Source organism: Prinia subflava, chromosome 11 (assembly GCF_021018805.1).
Source record: "Prinia subflava isolate CZ2003 ecotype Zambia chromosome 11, Cam_Psub_1.2, whole genome shotgun sequence".
In the NCBI taxonomy this organism is placed as follows: Eukaryota; Metazoa; Chordata; class Aves; order Passeriformes; family Cisticolidae; genus Prinia; species Prinia subflava.
In genome coordinates, this window is record NC_086257.1 from 22,187,387 (window position 1) to 22,209,433 (window position 22,047).

At 46.2% G+C, this 22,047-nt stretch overlaps 1 protein-coding gene across 1 annotated transcript in view; it reads right to left on the minus strand.

Annotated features, from left to right (window-relative positions):
* Window positions 1-22,047, minus strand: part of LOC134555890 (multiple epidermal growth factor-like domains protein 6) — an 82,096-nt gene that overhangs the window by 36,183 nt on the left and 23,866 nt on the right. The window contains exons 4-14 of the mRNA XM_063407934.1: window positions 21,658-21,783; window positions 15,208-15,354; window positions 12,554-12,691; window positions 9,905-10,204; window positions 9,127-9,249; window positions 7,988-8,131; window positions 5,585-5,716; window positions 2,952-3,080; window positions 2,641-2,769; window positions 1,398-1,532; window positions 286-420 (exon numbers count right to left, since the gene is read on the minus strand). Of these exons, the coding sequence (XP_063264004.1) occupies window positions 286-420; window positions 1,398-1,532; window positions 2,641-2,769; window positions 2,952-3,080; window positions 5,585-5,716; window positions 7,988-8,131; window positions 9,127-9,249; window positions 9,905-10,204; window positions 12,554-12,691; window positions 15,208-15,354; window positions 21,658-21,783 (1,638 nt within the window). The remainder of the gene's footprint in view (window positions 1-285; window positions 421-1,397; window positions 1,533-2,640; window positions 2,770-2,951; window positions 3,081-5,584; window positions 5,717-7,987; window positions 8,132-9,126; window positions 9,250-9,904; window positions 10,205-12,553; window positions 12,692-15,207; window positions 15,355-21,657; window positions 21,784-22,047) is intronic.

Sequence of the window (22,047 nt, forward strand, 5' to 3'; positions counted from 1 at the left end):
GCCTGAAGCTTTACAGGCAACTGTGGTTACCTGGACAAAATGTTAGTTTGGGTAACTGGCCTCAGCCTTGTGCCTTGACCTTTGTAGGGAGAGAGAGACAGAGAGAGAGAGAGACAGTATTTGCCAGGCTCCAAATACCAGTCTGGTTTCAGTGGGGAACTGCCAACTCGTATCAACAACAAATGTACCCATTTATCTGCAACTTCTATATCTGAACCTAGGTTTCCTGAAAAAGCTCTCCCATCCCAAGTGTATCTGCCAGGAAAACATGCAGTGAGTACCTACACAAATGGCATTTTTCTCCATGAAAGCCAGCTGGACACGGATGTTTGCAGGCTCCTGTCTCAGGATCACACGGAACATCAGGAGGACAGCTGCACCTCAGTTTGCAACCAGCCCCATAAAACCCTGGGGTGCACTCTGGAAATAGAAGCAGACACAGAACATGTGTAAGAAAAAGGAGACGTTAAGAGAAGTGAACAAAAATCAGAAAATAGTTTGGCAGAAACTTGCAGAGAATACATTGTAACGTACATTTTAGAGGTGGTGTTAACAAAACGACAATAATTAATAAATGCTTACATTTCAAAGAGGTTGCTGCTTAAATATAACCCAGAAACAGTGGCAGAATGCTCAAAGATTTATTCAACTAGAATACTTGAGGATGTATTCAATTAAATACATTATAGAATTCTCTTCTTATATGTCCAAGTTCTGCTCCTCTCTGCCTTGGTGCATAGCCAGTGCTGGGCAATGGATGCTCCCTGTCAGAACTGAGCCCATCCCCAAGAATGATAAAAATATTAAATATTGTCATTATTGTTCTCCACCAAACCCACCAGAACTACTGCCATAAATGCAACACAGTCCTGCCAGGCCAGAGAAACATCTGAAGGGAGATTCTTTAGTGTGTTACTCCACTGCTGTCTGGGAAAGGGCTACTGAGACATGCAAACATGAATGTGGGATGCAATTCTCTTTGAACTACCCCCAAAAACTACAAAGAGTAAGCTGAATTCAAAGAGCTGCAAATCTGAAGGAAAAGCATTACTGAACCTGCTTACGAATCACCCCACTGCCATAGAAGACAGATTTTGCCACTTATTTACTGACTGTGTCAAAACAGCACAGAAATGAAAACTCACACCATCTTCATTATTTAAGGTTGCATTAGGATTTGGGCTCTGGATTTCTGTTGTCATTCGACCAGGCTAAAACTCCTCCAATTTTCTATTCCTCTCAATGTCCCTGCAACCCTAGCAGGGTTAAAACCCCTCAAAACCACCAGCAGGATATGAGTATATGAGAAGCAGCAGCCAAACAAAGCAGATGGGTGGAAGAAGAAGTTTCTGGGACAAAGGAACAAGCAGATGTGGGGACCCTGGCTGTGGGGGTACCTTTCTGACACTTCTTGCCGTGGTATCCGGGCTGGCAGGTGCAGGAGCCGTTCCTGGGGCTGCACTCCAGCGTGTGCTCCTTCACACACTGACACTCCTCCGAGCAGCCCGCGCCGAAAGCCCACCTGGGACAGGCTGCAGCCACGAGAAAAGGAAGCATCAGCTCGGTAATTATGCAGGAGCTGGCTGAAATTGCACCCTGCTGTGGAATGCAAATGCTGCAAGAAGCAAAACCTCTGTTTCGCTTTCAGCAAGCACATCCCTGCTCCTACAGCAGCACCTGTTCGTGTGTGGGTGGGTAAAAGGAGTTTACACAATTCCTGTGTTAGGTCCTTCATTTCATGTCAAGCAATACGTGGTGAATGCAAGAACCAGGAACATTTCAAAGCAAACTCAGCTGATTTTCTGAATGAAAAAAGTAGGTGCACTCCAAGACAAAAGCTTTCAAATAAAACCCAAAACAAAATAAAACAAAACACAGAAGATTTTTCATCTTGCACAGATTTTACCAGCAAAACCTGTAAGTACAAAGGAACTTGATCATCTATTTTGCAAAGTTTTTAGTTCTTTTTATTCCATCTAATGTCTGATCCTCTTCCTGCCCCAGCCAGCCCTGCTCCCCAGCTCCCACTCCCTCATCAGCAGTCACTAACCAGCTCCAATGACATTCCAACCTCAGCAATAACTCTAATGACAACTTGCCCACCCCACCTATACTCCTCACCCCTGAGCATCAGTAAATCTCAATCCTTATGGCAAAGATTAATCACTAGAGGAAAAGATTAATGAAGCTTCTGGGGCTTCCTGGCACATCTCAAAAGTCCTGTCCTCCTGCTGCTCCCAGCCCATTGCAGCCCAAAGTCTTGCTCATTTTATAACAAAATGGTTTGGGTTGGAAGGTCCCATAAAAATCATCTCATTCCACCCCCCTGCCATGGGCAGGGACACCTTCCACTGTCCCAGGTCACTCCAAACCCTACCCAGCCTGGCCTTGGACATTTCCAGGGATGGGGCAGCTACTCTGGGCACCAGGGCCTCACCATCCCCACAGTAAAGAACATTTTTCTAACATCTAAGCTAAATCTCTCCTGTTTTAGTAAACCCATTCCTCCTTGTGCTAGCACTGTGTGACTGTGCAAGAAGTCCCCCTCCTTCCTTTCAGCCAGCCCCCTCTGAGTGATGTGGAATCTTTTACAGACTGTGTGCACACATTAAACAGACCCGAAACACGCCGGGCACTTACTGAGGTGGCAGAAGCGGCCGTAGAGCCCGGGGTCACACAGGCAGGCTCCGTACAGCCTGTGGCAGTGGCCCTTGTTGGCACAGTTGCATGGCTTGTTGCAGTTCTTCCCAAAGAAACCTTTTGGGCAACCTTTGGAGTGCACAAACACAGGACGGCATCAGCGGCTGTGGGTCAAAGCCCCAACCCCAACGCGCTTTGTGGCCGGGCTGGGGCTCTGTGCAGCCACTGTATTTTCTCCCCCTGTTTTCTGCTCATTATTTAAGATAAATCAGGGGGAGCAGTGGAGGGCTGGGGCAGAGGTGGGGCCGTACCGTCCTCGCAGAGCTGGCCCAGCACGCCAGGCGGGCAGCGGCACTGCCCCGTGCCGGGGTCGCACGAGCCGCCGTTCCGGCACCGGCACACACCGGCACATCCTCTGCCGAACGTCCCGGGGGGACAGGCTGTGGAGAGAGCAGGGGGCGTGAGCACACCAAGAGATCCTTCCCCTCTGCTGGAAAGGAGCAAAACAAGGCTTTGGTCGAAGGTAGCAAGGCTGATGGAGGGTCTGGGACACAAGTCCTGTGAGGAGTGGCTGGGGCAGCTGAGGGTGTCCAGCCTGGAAAACTCATTGGAGACCTCATCGCTCCCCAAAACTCCCTGAGAGGAGGAGTGGGTACCCAGGTGGGGGTTATTCTCTTCTCCCAGGCACCCAGCAACAGGGCAAGAGGGCACAGCCTTAAGCTGCACCAGGGGAGGGGTTTAGGTTGGACATCAGGAGGAATTTCCCACAGAAAGCCTGACTGGGCTGCCCTAGGGAGTGGTGGAGTCATCATCCCTGGAGGTGTTTAAGAAAAAAAATAGATGTGGCACTCAGTGGTTGAGAAGGTGGTGTTGGGTCACAGGTTGGACTCGATCTCAAAGGTTTTTTCCAGCCTAATTGATTCTGTGATTCTGTGAAAATTGAGCAAGGAGAGAGTCCTTTTACTTGAGCAGGCTCTGAACAAAGTTATATTCTTCTATAAAGCAATGCACATCCACCTGACATTTACTAGGACATCTCAAAGGATACTTATCGAGATTTCAGATACTGAATTAACCAAGCTTTGGGAGGTTCTGTCATGTATCCAACCCTCCCCTGCACATGCTCCCCTCCCCACAAACACAGGCTCAAAAACCATTGCCTGTCAAGTCCAAAGCTTAATAAACATCAGAGCACAGCTTTGAATACTTGGAGATAAATATTTCAAATGTAATTTTTTCTCTCCTAAACACTATTATGAAAATACATCTTGTTTTTCAAATGTAGTTTCTGAAACTCCCCAGGTAATCATGGAAGCAATGGATCCACAACAGCAAAAACAAACTGTGAGATGAAGCCTTGCTCTGCTGTTTGCAGCCTGAGCTGGCTGAGTGAATACAGTTGCTGGAGTCATCTGACTTCACTGACATTTTATCAATGTACATTAAGAAAGTTGACATTTCACATCAATTTCCATTGGGCTTCTTTGGTGCATTATTAGAGAAATTTAGAAAACAGTTTTCTCCACTGTTTTAGCTCACCCTAAACTCATGAATTGGGCTGTATATTAAAAAATGCAAAAGAAGGGAGTGAAAGCAATCACATATGACTACTTCATACAGATTAGATATTGTATTTATCATTGTCCATGCTGACCTCACCAGACAGCAGGTTTAGCTCAATAACACAGTCCTATTAAAGTTCTTTAAATTCCAGGGGTGAATTCCATTAGACCAGATGCATGGATATCTAGTGCAAATATATATCATAAAGGTTGCTATTTATGAAATGAACTAAAGAATTTGGATACTGCCTTGAAATTTTTACAATCTATCACCACCAGCACACCAGGAACAGAAGTATGAAGATCCTCACTTGATAACTTGAACTGTTTTAGACAGACTGGAAATTATCATTTTAATCCTTCCCATTCCTATTTTCTTAGCTGCCCCCAGTGTTTACAAACCAAACCCACCATCAGTCTCCCAAAATAACCACGGGCAGACTGCTGGTTTCAATCACTTGCTTGATTTTTCTACATTTCAGTCCATGTGATGACGTCTCCTAAACAATCTTGATGGCAATTAACCTGAAGAGTGCTGTCTACTGATGTCAAGTAATAAATTTTCATCGACTTTTTGTCTCACCAGTGACAGCAAAGACTTTCTGAGAATGATGGGCCATCATGTCACACACACCACGAAATGGAGAGACCCATCTCAAACAGGAAATCTGCTGTATGATGTCTCAGACAAGCAGCAGACAAGTTTTGCCAAACTGCAGATGAAGAACAGCATATCAAGAAATCACCGCTCTCTTTCCAATGGGTTTTGACACATACTTGTGAATCAGAAAGATCTTCTGCCAGGAAACAGGAGCAAGGAGGGTGAAAAGCTATTATAAAGGGCACTGACTTGGCAACAGAATTCTGAAAAACCCCATTTCCAATATGAAAAATTAACTGTTCCAAGAAAGTGATGCTAATAATAAAAAGAACGATAATGAAAAAGAAATGGAAAACATAAGGAAAAAATTTAAAAGGCAATGTCTTGGGGTGCTACAATGGAAAAACTCAAGTTGAGCATACATGTCCACCCAGACTGTCACACCAACTGCTGGGACAGACTTCTGGAAGTCACCAGGGCAGGTTGTGGAACAAAGGACGGCCAGCAAACTTCAGCAGCTTTTAGCAGCACAGAGAATAGGAATGAGTAACAACCAAATACTCAGGATTGTGTCCTGACCTTCCCTGGAGCACAGGGACCTCTGTGCACAGCGGCATCACTTACAGCTCCTATTTCATGTGCCCCAGCACAACACATTTGACTATGAGACAGCTGTGCTCCTTTGGGAGTTCACAGATGAAAAGCACACGGGGTTCCTCCCATTCCCCACCTGCAGAGTCCCTGCAGGAGGGTCCCTCCCCTCCCAGCCCCCCGTACTCACTCTCGTTGCAGGTGAGCCCAGCCCAGCCGGGCGGGCAGACGCAGCCGCTGCGCTCGCTGTTGCAGCGGCCCCCGTGCAGACAATCCTCACACCTCAGGCTGCAGTCCTGGCCAAACGTGTCACCCAGGCACACTGGCAGCAAAAAAAACCACACAGGGCTGAGTGAGCAGCCAGGCAAAAATGCTCCCAGCAGCTCCTACCTATCGCTGGGTTGCAAACACTGATGGTTTGGCACAAAGGGCACGGCAAAATGGGCATTCCTGAATTTCCCTCTTCACATTTTTGACTCTAAGTAAAAGGAAAGCTGGGTGTTCAGCTGGCATTTACTCCCCTAAATGCTGTACTTCTCCAGCGAAGAGCACTTCGAGCTGCCTTTGAAAAGCAAGAGTTTTGCCTTCAGAAAAAGTGAATTTGCACCTAATGCTTGATAACATTTTATATAACTAGAAGAATTTATTGGGATTTTCCTTCTCTCCTTGCTAGGCTATCCCTGTTGTTTTACTGCAGTAAGTGGATGTAGTGCTACTTAAACATAGTTCAGTAATACTTTCAACCACATAGTTTAAGTATTCTAGGGAAAAAAGGCAATACACACATTTATCATTTATCTCTTCTCTTCAGGGATATGAAGAGTTTTTTATAGGTAACCTGATATGAAAATGCATTTTTTCCCTCTCCTTCCCCACCCTCCTTTTATCCCTTGCACCCTCATGTTCTCTTTGTGGGGTCTATTGAGACAGGCATGCAAAATAAAGTGACTGTCTGATAAAATAATTCAGTGGCATTGCAGATCCCATCCACACAGTTTAGAGCCTTCAAGGCTTTATGGCCGTGGCTGGAGGCTCTTTGGAAGGAGATTTTAACAGCCCCTGAAAGTGAGCTGGCAGCTTATTTCAGCCTACGGTAAATCACAGGCTGGTTGCATTTCACCACCAGTTTTCTGTGTGAGGCCAAATTTCCTCTAGGTCTGAGCACCCAACTCTTCCCTTTTCTGCAGCTGAATAAATGCCCAAGCTTTCAGGGACATTCAGAATCCCAGTGCTCCCATGTGGAACAGGGTACAAATTCATACTTCAGGAGAAGAATACAGACCACCATTAAAAACATCATGCTTCCCCCTTAAAAAGTCATTCAAGTTATACAAAATGTTTAATTACTTGCATCAGCTTATTGTTAAAGCAGGCTTTTTTATAATATAGATAGCAGCACAAAACCATGTCTGAAAACACAAAGAATAAATTGCTATTTGGGAGGTAAAAGAACTTACTAAACCATTTAAAGTTCCATTTCTCCATCACCTTTTCATACAAACCACTGTGCACTGCAAAACCTGAGCCTTAGAAAAAGTGCAGCTGCTCAGCTGTGACTGATAACACCCAAATTTCTGTGGCTAAATATAAATAAAACATGCAAAAAGTGGTCAATAAATATTTGATTGTGGTTTCTAGGCCTTATAATTTTGCCTGTGGTTATCTCATTTATCAGTTTCCCACTTGGTTATCGGTGTCGTTGAGTCCGGCTGGATGCTGCGTGATTTGGGAGGGTCCTACCAGTTTTGTTCATAAAAATAAGTTAATATTTTATTAAAGTCAAGACCAGCTCCTGATTTTTGCCTGTAGGGCACAGTCCTCAGATGGGTAATTATAGAGTTTATATAAAAATCACAGGACACACATAGGAAGAAACAAGAAATCCTCCCTGGTGGCCTACCAGCACTCAGCACAAAGCAAACACTGAGTTGCACCTCATAATACTCCTAAAATTGTGAAGTTTCCACCTTTGGGTGGAAAGAGTGAATCATGCAAAGCCCAGGTGGGTGCAAAGCTGCACTGCACCCACTCCTGTGACAGTGGGTGCTCCCGTGCTGTTTGCCACCACTTGAGCTGAGCAATACCTGGGTGGGTTGGTGTTTTTCCCAGAGAGTCGAGGGAAACCTGAACCTGCAGAGGATTGTTTTTAACACAAATAAAATGCATACATCTTAACCAAAAAGCCTCCAGTTGTTATAAAAGGGTTTGTAAACAGAGATCCATGCTCCCATCTCTAGGAGAAAGGAGAAATCCCCAGGGATTTAGTGCACTGCAGTGAGCCCTGGCACGATGAGCTCTCTCTGGGGCTCTGTGCAGACACCCTGCTTTCCAAGCAGCCTCCCATCCACTGCTTGCTGTGCTGCTCACTTTTCCCTGCCTCCCTCCCAGAGCCTCCTCCTGGCTCCTCAAACACATCCCATTTGGGATTTGGGTGGCAATGCCTCATCCCCACCGGCACGGCGACGGGCAGCACGCAGAATTAACGCTCATCCCTCCTCCTGATGGCAAACCCCACCAGCCCAGCCCTAAATCCTCCCCCTGAGATGATCCCCCCAGTTTGCTGTGCTGGCTCAGGGCCCTGCTGGTCACTCACCGACCCTGTGCACCAGGGTGAGCTCTCCTCGGGGGTCTCCATCCTCGGCCAGGGACCCCAGCGCGTAGCGGAGCAGCTGGGGGGGCCCTCGGAAGTGCAGCCCCGGGGCTGCCTCCTCTGCATCCGCCTCCTCCACACCTAGGGCTGGACAAACACGGCCATCAGCACCCCAGCCTGCCCCCACAGCCTCTCATTTACATGATTTTTTACTATTATGATGCCTTTAGATGTCCCAGTCAACACCTCTGCCCAGCAGTCCCAGCCCTCGGTGTTTTCTTGTCTGTTCTTACAGGGTCTCTGCTATCCAAAAAAAAAAAAATAAAACCAAACCAAACCAAACAAAAATAAAACAACAAGAACAACAACAAAAAAGCAACCAGAGAGAAAAAGGGAGACACCTTCCCCACCCCATCTTTCCCTTTTCTTTCTTCTGGGAAAAAAACCTCTGCTCCCGGAGAATCAAAATTAAACGAGGAGATTCATTTTCCTCACTTGAAGTTTGAGATTATTTTTAGTTAATGAAGGTCATTACTCTTGCTCGTTTTGGAGATGACAAATAGAAAGTGAGGCCGGCTGTGCAATTTATTTTCAGAAACATTAAAATTTGAGCCTTAAAATGACGGGAAATCAGTTGGCTTTCTTTTTGGTGTGGTTAGAATATCAAACTCTGGCTTAAGGTTTAGCAGTTGTTAAACTTGGTTGTAAAATTGAGTTGCTCTGCTAAACTCTGGACTGGTTACACTGGCAGAAATCCAGAATAACGTCACTGACTAATGGAAAGCTTGCCATGGCTGATCAAAGAAGAATCTGGCTACCTTTTTATTTCCACAGGATGTTAAACTTCATCAAATAGTGCAAGAAAAGTGTCAAAATAGTATTTATTTCTAAACCAGAAGCTTTAGGTTTTCAAACATGTCCAGGGGATTTCAGTGTTCATCTGCCATTAATCTTTGGCAAAACCCATTACTGGAGGATGAACTTGGATCCACGCACTGCATGTAGCCCTACCCTGGCCACGTTCAGAGATGGCTCAAGCTGGGCTCCTAAAATCCCAGGATCTGTGAAAATCCCTGTTCCAAAATCACTTTTCAAATCAGTGGGAAGTGCTTAATGGCCCTCAAGTTTTGAGAAGAACTCACCCACGCAGGCCCATCTGCTATCCCCAAGCCTGTAGCCCTCCTTACAGGCACACTCGTACGACCCCAGGGAATTCACACAGAAATGGTCACAGTTGCCGTTATCCACACGACATTCATCCACATCTAGAAAATCCAGACATAAATGGTGATTAGGAACAAGTACTTCTGCTTGGAGAGCCCACGCTGTGCCCAGCTGCATCTGACAAATTATTCTATACATAAGAAAACACAATTTTTCTTATGTGTTTTGGGGCTCTCTGTTTCTCTCTGGTACTGGAGGTATGAAAATGTTGCTGGGCAAAAGGGAGCAGATTATTTCACTGATGTTTTTGTCTCGAGTGAAAACAGATGCTTTAAGCTGTTAAGCTCAGTTGATCCTTCAGTTATTTTGAGGGCTCTTCTTTTGTTGAAGGAGTGTTTAACACACATCAATATACAGTGTCCATGGAGAGAGAAGAGGAAGTTCCTCTTTGCTGGCTCATCTCCCACATCCCCACACTGGATGCTGGGTTATTCCTGTGTTCCAGCCTCACAAAGTGGAAATTACACATTTGTAAAACCTTATCAGCAAAGCTGGCATGGGGTCAGTGACTCTCATTAGGGCAGTCCCTGCAAAGGGCTTTGACAGCATTTCTTCTACCCTGGGCTGTGATTAGTTAGACCAAGCCACTGGTACCAAAGGACTTCTGACAAGGGCATGGAATGATGCAGGACGAGTGGGAATGGCTTTAGACTAACAGAGGGGAAGCTTAGATTGGATATTAGGAGAGAATTCTTCCCCTGTGAGGGTGGTGAGGCCCTGGTTGCCCAGAGAAGCTGTGGCTGCCCCATCCCCCAGGCCAGGTTGGACAGAGCTTAGAGCCACCTGGGATAGTGGAAGGTGTCCCTGCCCATGGCAGGGGTGGGATGAGATGGGATTTACGGCCCCTTCCAGCCCAGCCCATCCCTGGCTCACCGTCGCAGGAGCAGCCGTCGGTGCTGAGCTGGAACCCTGCCTTGCAGGCGCACTCGTAGCCCCCCACGTAGTTGATGCAGAACTGGGAGCAGCAGGACTCTCCAGTCTCACACTCGTCCACCTCTGCAAGGAAAAGGCAGCACCTTCAGCCCCTGGGACACCCCGAGCTGCTGCCACAGCTCTGCTCAGAGCTATCACGCTGCAGCACTCACTGCCTTACAGCTTCCTTGAACCACATAAACACTGTGTGATCCTGAATCCTGACAGCAGCTGCCTTCCACCTTCTCCCAGAGCAGCCAGGACCCTCCACACCCTGCGAGAGGCAGCTCCTCCACAAGTCTGAGCTGCCATGAGGGGATTTACAAAACACCAGCTGGTCTCGCTGGTGACCGAGGACAGGACCCAGGGGAGTGGCTGGAGCTGTGTCAGGGAGTTTCAGGTTGGATATCAGAAAATGTTCTTCTCCCAGAGGGTGCTGGGCACTGCCCAGGCTCCCCAGGGAATGGGCACAGCCCTGAGGCTGCCAGAGCTTCAGGAGGGTTTGGACAGTGCTCCCAGGGATGCCCAGGGTGGGGCTTTTGGGGTGTCTGTGCAGGGACAGGAATGGGACTCAATGATCCTTGTGTGTCCCTTCCAACTCAAAACATTTTATGGTTCTAGGAAAAGAGACAACAGCAAGGATCCACCAGCCCTCAAAAACATTCTGTTTAACAGTAACCTACATCTGACCATTCAGACTTCCTTCCATTCAACCTTATCCAATGCAAACTAACAATGCTGTGATCCAACCAGGCACTTGCTGGACAGCAGCAGCCTGGAAGGTTCAACTGCATTTTTTTGATAACTGATTTCCTGCTGCCTCCTCCTGCTCTGTGCCCACTCAGAAACTGGTATCACTGACACCACTGCTGCAGTGATTAGATGGGAGAGCAAAGCTGTTATCCGTGCAGTGCAGGCTCCTGGCTGCTGTCAGGCTGCTGAGCAGGTCAGTGGCCATCCAAGGGCCACCTTGTCAATGCTGAGTCTGCAAAATGCTTCTGAACGTGGCCCGGCTGAGCAGCTGCAGATGGGGAAGGTCAGTGTCTCAATTAACCCTGGAAGGAGCACCAACTTTATGAGGAAACACGGACAGGAGAAAGAAAATGTAATTAATCAATCGAGGTGAGGAGGTCAGTGTGAAAATGATTAATGCGGGTTATTTGAAGGCAGTGTTTTCCAGAAATGTCACAAGCTGAGCTCCTCTGCAGTACATCAGGTGACGCCTCGCTCTGGGTTCCAGCAACAGCCCCTTGTTTGTGGAGGAATGCAAAATCTGCATCCAACAAAAAGGAGGTTTTTGCTGTTAAGAGCAACTTTTCATGTCCTCAGCCTTCCTCTGTGTTCTCCCCCTTCCCCTGCTGTGCCTGGAGCATCTGCTTCCCCCTGAAATCCCCAGCAGCAGGTCACTGAGCTGGGATGTGGGCAGGAGGCTGCTCTGCCTCCTGTCATCTGTACAGACAAGACTGTGTAACCCACCCACCCCTGTGAGGCTCTGGCTCCACATCTGCCTCCCAAACTTTTTCTGTTTTGCTTTTTAAGCTCCATCATCACCCGCCCTTGCAGCCCTCAGTGCTTCCCTCCTCTCCTGCTCCTCCTCTCTCCTGCGCTTGGCTTTTTTTCCTTGCAAGACTCCTTTTGTCTGTAATGCCTCTCACACTCATCAATGCTCCCACTCTCTACCTGTTCTCATCATCTCATCTCTCACTACACTGCTTTGTGGTGCCTGCTCCTTTTTCCACCCCCCTCTCTTCCTGGCTATTCTTAAAAATTGTAATGGCATAATGACAGCAAGCCCAAAGCACAATGAGATACAGTTTGCATGGCAAAAGCCATAAACACAACAAAACCATAAAACACACACAAACAAAAAAATATCATTGCAGATTTGCTCAAAACATGAATGAATTTTTTAAGCTCTTGTCTCGAAATAAACCCAAAGCTAACTCTGTTGCTTTCACCTCCCAAGAGAGATTTCTCACAGGCAGAAGTGTAACCTCATCACTGAGGGAAGGGAAGGGAAGGGAAGGGAAGGGAAGGGAAGGGAAGGGAAGGGAAGGGAAGGGAAGGGAAGGGAAGGGAAGGGAAGGGAAGGGAAGGGAAGGGAAGGGAAGGGAAGGGAAGGGAAGGGAAGGGAAGGGAAGGGAAGGGAAGGGAAGGGAAGGGAAGGGAAGGGAAGGGAAGGGAAGCAGTGTCAGCTCTGTGGTGCTTGGGCTGCCCACGGTAACAGGCGATGCCTCGGTGTCACCTCCACTCCCTCCCCTCGTTAGCGCCTCATCCCAGCGAGCTCCCGGAGCCAGGCAAGCTGGAGCAGCGCAGAGAACGGTGTTAATTAACACCTGCAGGAGGAGGGAAGGCAGGCTTTCCCTGAGGCACAGCTCTCCCGCAGGCTCCCTGCGCCCTTCCCCGCCTGTCCCCGCTCCCAGCTCGGGTTACCTGTGCAGGTTTTGCCGTCCGTGCCCAGGCGGTGGCCGCGGTCGCAGGAGCAGCGCGGCCCGGCCGCCGTGTGCTCGCAGCGCTGCGAGCAGCCGCCGTTCCCGTCCCGGCAGCTGTCCACGATTTCCATCTCGATGCCTTGCACAGAAATAAAGCAAAAGTTAAAAAGCAAGCCCCGGGGGTGGGGGGAAGTCACTGGAGGCTCAGCCTGCAGTGAAACAGCAGCCGCGAGTGCCGTAGCAGTGAGTGTGATCAGCTCGCACCCCCTGCCCGGAGCAGCAGGCCTTGGGTCACCGAGCCCGAGGTGTTCGTGTGCTCTCAAATTCAGCCATGAGAAGCTGGGTCAGTGCTCCAGCAGCCACCTGCTACAGGAGCCTCCCCGCGTTTCCTCAGGTTTATGCTTTCTTTGCACACAGTTTTTGTCCCAAAGGAGGAACAGAACGCTCTGAGGAGCCCGGGCGGTGCCCCTCAAGCCAGCCTGAGACACCTCCCAAAGGTCAGCTTGGAGTTTTGCATGGGAAAGGCAAGACCTGGATTCTGAAACACCCCCCAAACACAAAGGCTTTGAAACTTCCTCAGCGGAGCCCTGCCGGTGGAATGGACACCCAAACAGAATGCAAAACAATCTCCAGGTTTTGGTTGTTGGATGTCCCTTCAGGGGGATACAGCAGCTCCTCTGCTGAGTCTTTGTCCCCTACAGCCAGGACAGGGGGCACAGTGCCACTGCCACCCCCCTTTGCCCTGCCAGCCCTCCATGCCCTCCTCGTGTGGCACTGGGCAGTCCTCAGAACATCCCGGCCAATTCCAGGAGCCCTCGCATGAAAAAGGGAACACCCGGCCACCTCTTTCTCACCCAGCTACTCCATCAGACGATTTCTCCACCACGAAAAGGACCCATAGGGTCAGGTATAAAGTTTTTCATGAAGACCAGCTTGTCTTGTTACAGAGCTATTTAGAGAGGAAATAATTTCTGCTACTACATAAGAGAAGTGAGAAGCACCTTTCCTAAAGGAGCCACTGTACTTCCAGAAACACCCCAGCTCAGAGTGGTGGCCATCAAATTTTGCACAGAATTTCCCCAGACACATCTGTGTTGGCGGGCTCTGGTCCTACCCCTCTCTCTGCTCCCAGGGAGCAATGTGCTTGCCAACAAGAAATGTAATTCCAGCTGGAAGAGGGTATAAATTAAAGAGAATAAATATCTCTACATCTCATGCATAGGGTGATTATTTGCACCAGGGAGAAGAAATTGTGTCTCCTGTCCTGCGTGTTAAGCTGGGATTTAGTAAACCCAGCGATTAAATGCAGAATCTGACTTGGTACACGATCTTCATCATTTACTTTGTCTCAGTTCTTCATCAGTAAAACTGAAATACCAGTTCTTCCCCAGCCACTGGGGAAATGAAAGAATAAACAAAGACCGTAAATTGCTCAAACACTGGGATAATCCTGATCATAAATATATGCAGAATGTTTTTATTTTTATTGTTTGCTCTGCAATATTGTACATGAGGCACAGAGAATCACCATCCCCTGAGATCTGCTGAACATCCAGAAAAAATAATATCAGAACAGCACAATGAAATCTAAGTGGTCTAAACTCTTTTTTATGCCTATGACAGAAGATTTCGTATCTATGCATTAATCACATTTCCTCTGCCATTGTACCATTCACAGCTCCCCATCACCTACGAAATAACTCTCCAGGATGTCTCTCACATAATTGGGTTTTGTTTTTAATGTATGTTAATGCCTTGACACTGGATTTCACTCTTAATAACTATTTCTTACACACACATTCTTAAATAAAGCACTCATTCTCTGGCATGCAGTGTATTTTCCTAAGGAAGCTCTGCTGAAAGCTCTGGCACACTATTATTAGATTGAATGATCTTTGCCCACCTCTTTGCTAAAACAGGTCATGCTTTTGTCTGCATTCCAGGGAGCTTATGTTAGGTCCATAATAACCCCAAGTCTTCCACATCACCTCCTTTATTAATCTAAATTTGCCCTCAAGGGCAGGCCAGGGATCACCTATCAGCTAACAGCACTGGGTGTCAGTCCCCCTCTCCAGAAAAGCTGTATTCATTAAGAAACCCCGCTGGCAAGAGGTAAGTATGTGAGGAAAGACAACAAGGTTCGCTTTAGTTTGGGAAGTTTGAGTTGTTCAACTATTTTTTCATCCCAAATCTATCTTTTTTTGTTGCCTCTTTTTAAAAGCAACCTCTTAATAGCGTCAATAATCTCAGGACTATTAAATATAAGCAAACCCAGACAAGTAAAGACAAGAGCAGAACGTCATGTTGGTTTTCTCTTGCATCAGGTCTGTAAGAAAGCTGGGAGGAGGAGGAGGGCAGGGATGAATACATTTCACAGAACAGCAGCATTCTGGTAGCTCTGCAGCAGAATTCACCAGACTGAAGATAAACCAACAGGGCTATTTGCTCTTTGAAAGGCAGTAATTAAGGTCTGTGAACACAGGCTTAGGAACGTGTCACCCTGCAAACCCAGCAGCAGAGGAAGAAAACAGCGTTAAGCCTGAGCTTTTGCATACACTTATTCTGCTGGGGATGCTAATCCCAGGGAATGAGAGGAGAGGCCTGGCAGGGAGCAGGGAGGGGAGGCTGAGGAGCAGGGCTGTGAGGGTCACTTACGGTAGCACTGCCGCCCGTCCGCCCCCAGCTCGAAGCCGGGGCTGCAGGCACAGCTGAAGGAGCCCGGGGTGTTCACACAGCGATGGGCACACCTGCCTCTGCCCTCTGCACACTCATCGACATCTGCAAGCACAGAGAAACTCGTTCAGATGGGTGTTGGAATCAAAAATAATGCTGCTCTGCATGGACATGGCTGCGTTTCCAAATATCCGCTGGAAGGATTATCCTGGTGTCAGTCTACGAAGGACAGCGCCCAATGAACCCAGGAACATTACACTCACATTACTGTCCAGAATAATCTTTTTCTCTGAGCACCACTGACCTTGAACTTCTCAGTGTGAACATTTACAGTATCAAACACTATATTTGCAGTATCAGCCAAAGCAACTTATTTATTATTCCTGTAAAAAGAGCAATGGCAAAAGAAGACCTCTTGTGAAGAACTCAGAAACTTCCAAAACTCAAATTATCAGCACATCCTCCAAGCCACTGTAGTTAAATTAATGGAACAGGAAATAGCTGATTGTTTTGTGAATGTCTAATGATCTGGATTAAGTGGTGGTTGGGTTTCAGCAGGGACAATGGAGACAGACAACCCCTGAATCCTGCAGCTGCTTCTGCAGCAGTGCAGGGGGGAGGCCCCTGCTGCAGCCACAGCAGCTTCACCGCCCCTGTGAGGAAAGGAAAAGGTGCAGAGCCCTAAGTGGGGAGGCTGCTCTTCCCCTGGTCCTCTGTCAAGCTGGCTGCTCCTCAGCTTCACACTTGTTAGTCTGTATTTTGGAGTTAAGTGCCCCCAAAGGGACCCATCTTCCTAAAATCTCAGTGGAACATAGAAGTACTTTTAAGGAGTAATTAGTTAAAAAAAAAATAACCTAAAAACAACAAACCCACAAAAAATTTACACTAAATACAGCTGCACAGAATACCAACCTCTTGCAAAGACTGGTATCACACATGGCAAACCCCTCATCCATCTCCTGTTCCTTCCCATTCTGACATCTTTCTGGCAAAACACAGATTTATTTATTGCACCGATCCTGGGTCAGTGTCTTGAAAATGGCAGGGGGCAATCTGCTGTGCAGCTCTTCTCCTTTTTATCCCAGCAAACCACTTTCCAGCAGGTTTGCCCCTCCACATGTGCTGTGCCCAGTGCTGTGTTCATGGCCCCTGCACCAGAGCACAAGGAGCTTGACAACTGCAATCAGGCTCCTTGCAAAGAGAGGCCCCAGGCAGTGCAAACACCACACACTGCCTCATGAAAATTTCAGGACAAATGACAGCTTCTCTGAAGCAGCCATGGGAGCAGCTGCTGCTTAGAATAAAATGGGTTATTTCTCCTTTTTCTCTAATTGTCAGTTTGCGAGCACACTGTGCTGGCCAACGCTGTAAAATATTCTTTTCTCTTCTTCTTTTTAAATAGAAAAAAATGAAAAGTTGAACCACAGCCACCATCCTGCAGGTTTCTTGCTGTCCTACAGCTAATAGCTGAAGTATGACACTTCAGCTGCCCTCTGTCTCCTTCCAGCTCGGTTTACAGAGAGTCAAACAACAGCTTGAATTTTGCAAAAGACATTGAGTAACTTCTAGGAGCAAAAACCAATAATTGTATATCCATGGTAAGACATGCTGCTTAATGATTCAAAAGATTGTTGCCATGAGGCTGGGGAGAAAATTTGTTCCAATATATAACACTGCAAGTTAACTCAGTGATTCAGTTTATACATAAATCAACGGAAATGTCAATGTGTATCTGAGATAAAACCAGTAACAGGCAGACCCTACTGCTAAACCCACTGTTGTTTCCATCCACTCATTATCAATACATTACTTGAAATCAGCTTTTATTTTCAGTAATTACTCAGGAGTAATTCCAGTAAGAGAGAACCACTAAGATGTGCCATTCTACTTACAGAAGGGCTTACAGGCAACTGAGTAAAATACTCAGGGTAGGAAGTAAATATTTTGAAAGGCATCCAGCACCCTTTATATGAGACAATAATTCAAATATTGGAAAGATTTCGGCCAAGTTTTCAAAAGAGAAGTGAAATATTAGTGTCTGAATATATATATATATACACACCCTAATCCTGACTTGGCCATTAAAAATTTGTGCACCGTCAAGTCCACAAATGCTTTTTACTTCATTAAACTGTTAAACTCTTCCACGAGTTTCACTGAAAGAGAAAAGCAGGTATTTTGACCTCTAATTCCCCTACATTTTGGGTCAGAAACACTACAGATCCTTTTGAGAAACCCAGACTAAATATAGGACTTTAGAATTCAACTTTTCAGGTTTCTCTCTTTGGAAATCTTACACATCGTATGTTCCTTCACAGTAGTTTCTCCATTAATATGGAAACAGTTCCCCAGCTAAAAAGCCCTTTGAATTCTAAGTAGGATTTCAGTGACCTGGTTCAGAGTTTTACTTGAACCAATTTTCCAGGAGCTGTATCTGGGACATGATTTTAAAGGGACTTTACAAGAATAACACTACGGCATTCACAAACCCAGTTGCTAGAAAGCATGATTTAGGAGATCACAGAGGAATTTTCATCACTAAAAAGTCCTTCAAGACTATGGGCTGATGTGAATATCACAGAGAGGAATGCTGTTTCAAAATGCACACATCCATTTGTATAACATATTCCTTTCCACTCGCAGCTCAGTAAGCCAGAGCACTGATTAATAACTTTCTTAGCAATAAAGAGTCTGGAGTTTCTTACCTAAACAGGACTTTTTGTCTGCAGAAAGAGAATGCCCTGGATGACACTTGCATTTTGCAGTTCCTCTCTCATTCTGACAGATTTGTGAGCATCCTCCATTCCCACTTGTGCAGGGGTCTATCACTGAAACCAATTAGAGCACACTGTCAACTGAAAGGTCACTTTTTGCCTGAAAATGGTCTTACCTGCCATTGTTACAGCTAACGACGAAGCAGCTGTAAGAGATTAGACTGGGAAAAAAATGTGACAGCATCTGGTGAGTAAAGCTGCTGTTTTTCTGGATGCTCTTTGTTGCTGGACAACATTTGTCACAGAGCAGCGACGAGGGTTTAAACAGCAGGAAACCGAGCTTGTATTACATTGGAAGTAGGACAAAAAAGTACATTTTATTGTTATTTTGCTGTACCTGAACAGATTTCAAGAGTCCTCTAAACAACAGCAATTAGCACTCCAGTATGTGTGAATCCATAAACACACACAGTGATGGAGTTCACCACAAAACAATGAATATTTAAAAGGCTCTAGAGGAAATAAACACTGAAGAGCCCCCAAAGACGTCTTTCAGTCTATAAACATATGCCATTCATGTTGTACATCAAGGCTTTTTCCTCTTCTTGAACAATAACACACCTTTTCAAGGATAAAGTGCTCTGTGTGGCAAGTACTTGGAAAAACTTTTGTGAATTGCCTACAGAAGCCTCCATCTCGAAGATTTCACTGTGTTTTATGGGTTTATTTCTGGAACATGTACCTGCTGGAAGCATACTGCCCAAACAGAGCCTTGGCACACCCCAAAATAGTCCTACCATGGCTGTTCAGACAGGTCTGACTTGGGTTAAGACCTGACATTCTGCACCAGGCTGAGGTTTTGCTTTGGAGCACTCATTACACCAAAATTCTGGTGAATAACATTGCACAGGTAAATTTGGGGGACACCTTGAAAATGTGTCCTCTAGAGTTCTGCTTAACTTTGAATAAAACTTCGTAAAAGCAATACCTATTTCCTTACAGCTCTAATGTGGTCTCAGCATTTTACTAATTATGTCTGATTTGAGACAGATGACCAATATTCCTTGCTTGCCTCCAGCCTAGCATTTTTTTTTCGTGCTCTGTATAAGCCAGCTTCTCTCAGAGCCCCAGAGGAAAGTCACCATCAGTTCAACCACACTGGAGTCAGAGCTTGGAGGAACCCTGGGGAAGGGCTGAAGGAGTTTTGCTCTGGACCTGCCTCCTTTTCTTTTCCACTGGCTATGCAGGAGAAGGGAATAGCAGAGAAAACCCTCTGCTTCATGTGGATTTAAATATGGGCAGGGCTTTCTTTGTCACTTTTCTGTGCAGCCAAGTGGCATTTTGTGCCACCATTTGGGGAAGGAGGAAGCTGCCACAGAACACCCTCAAACTCCCCGAAGTCACCTCCTGCCACCTCGGGAACACACAACACACAAACCATTCCAGTCTGCAGGGCTGAGCTTGACTTGACAGTACTAAAAAAAAATTTAAAAAAAAAAAAAAAAAAAAAGCACGGTTAGGGATGTAGAACTGAAATTGGACTTCTGACACGATAGGTTGCAAATAGGTTTCCAAGGAACAGCAGCACTTCATCGTGCATGACACTTCCAAGGCTGACAACTTGGCTCTGCAGCTCGACAATTTGCGGTCTACAAAGGATTTAGCTCCAAGCAAGAACTCACTCCTTGCTGATATGAAATATTGAGTTATTTGCCGATTCCTTTTCTATTTGGGTAAATTAAATGAAATCACTATCAAACAGCATCTGTTAAACCTGCATATTATGAAGGTTTTCAGAGCAGCTAAAGCTTTAATTTGAGAATGATTACTGCATGGAGTAAAGCTTGTAATGCTCTGTGACATGACAACAGGCAAACAACAAATTACACGGTAGATGTTAGTAAAACATAGTAATTCAAATAAAGGTAGCAGCCTTGGAAATCCTTGGATGAGGTAAGTTTGTAAAGGGAAGATCTTCATGACATAAGGTAATCAGTGATTGACTTGCTTTCCAGTGATATGTATGTTCCTGCTGGAAGCAGGTTTCAGGAAAAGCCCAAAATAACTCATTAATGTTCTTTTTTCACACATTTGCCTCTTACTGGTTCATTTAATAACTTTAGTAGATAACAGACTCCATCCTACAAAGCTCTACTCCAAGCTGTTAAACACTATGGTGAAAAATTTACTGGCACTGTTTCATTTGCCAGGTGCCTCAGGACACAGAATCCCAGAATTGGAGGAAAATGGAGGATTTAGGGTGTAGGCTAAATTCTTCTTCTTTCACCTTCTTCTTCATGGGTTTAGGTGGTGTATTATAATTGGGTGAAGGAGTCCACATTGCAGACCATAGGTGTTTGGTTATTGGGCTAAAAGTATAAATAATATAGGTGTCATCTCGTTATTGGATAATTTATGCTTAAAAAGACCTTGGAAAGAGTTAGACACAGCCATTTTCCACCTTGTTAGCCAGAGCTCACAACTCATGAGACTGTAGTATAGATAAGAATTAATAAACACAAAAACTGCATCTCCTGTGCATTTAATCCTGGCTCTTACAAAAGAAAACAAGATAACAAAGCCACAAGCCCCACCATGTGAGGGGTGAACAGTTGTGGCAAAACCTCCTCCTTTAGGGGTCCCAGCTGAGACAGAGCATGAAATGATCCACAGAAGCTTGAACTGTGCTGTGACCACTCCAGGACAACTCCTGGCATCTCCACACTGACCCAAACTCTGTCCCACCACTCCATAAAACCCACCCAAAAAGTGCTGTACAGGCTCTGCAGAGCCAGCTGGCCAAACACAGCTCAGATGTTTGGAAACGAGATGGAGACCAGCAGAGGAAGGTCTCTGACACCCCCTTCTCCCTGAAGCTCCCCTTTTCTGGCTCTTTCTAATAATCTCAGGGACAAAACGTGGCCACCCTGTGAGAGACAGAGAGGCCAGCAGGCCGTGGGTGCTCCCTGAGTGCAGAGGGCAGGATTTCCAAAGGGGAAGAGTTCTCTGCACCCAGCAGGAGCTGGGAGCCATCTGAACAGCAGGATTTACTTACACTTCATCCGCAGCGCAGAAAATCTCCGAGCAGAAGAGGAGCCATATGGAAACAGTTTTGTGACAAGAATTTCAGCTCAATAAATCCATAAATTTGGCCCTATCTTTTTCTCTGGCATGTTCAAGGGTGTGTGTGTGTGTGATTGTCTTGGGGAGTGGGGGGGTTTGCCTTCAAAACTGGTGAATATGTTAAGATATACAAGAAAAGAAAAGCAACAATCAAACCTAAAGGTAGCATTGCTGTTCTGCTTGAGAGAGTGCTTAGAAACCTGAAGGGGAGCTTGAATGAATCAGACTGTGATAAGCCAAAAGGAGATAAAGAGAAGACTTTTTATAGAATAAAACATGTAATGCAGGGCAACTCTGTATACAACTTGATGAGCAATAAAATGTTAGAATTAAATCATGATTAAGTTCCTAACCTATGTCATCACCATTATCATGCAAGGGATCTATGAGGCCAAAATCTTGTTCAAAGTTGTGATTCAAAGTGAACTTCACACCTCAAACACATATTATTTCCAAATCCTGTTAAAAGCAATTCCTAAAGCTGGTTTTGGCACACAGGGAGAAACAGGAATGAACACAGTGACCCAAACCACCATCCTGGGGTCTGTTAAATTGCCTTTACCGTGTGTCTTCAGGCAGGTAGCACAGGACTCACCTTCACAGGATTTGGCATCTGTCTTCAGCTGGTAGCCTGGCTGGCACTGGCACTTGTAGTGGTCCTCACTGAGCTGAACACAGTCCTGCTCACAGCCCCCGTTGTTAATGCTGCAGGAATTGACAGCTGGAGCCAAGGAAGCAGTGAAGGAATGCACGTCAACAACCTGGGAGAACCTATTTCCTATTTTAAATACATAAATGACAGCAAAACCAGGCAAACCCCGCCGAAAAGCTTTCACAAATGCACCTGTCCCCAGCCCTGAGGGGCTGCCCTCCCCTGTGCTCACGGAGCTGGGCTGGCACAGTGTCCCACAGCAGTGAAATCCCCATTCCAGGGAGAGGCAGGTGAGATCTGAGGGCTGTAATGCTGACTGAAGCACAGCACCCT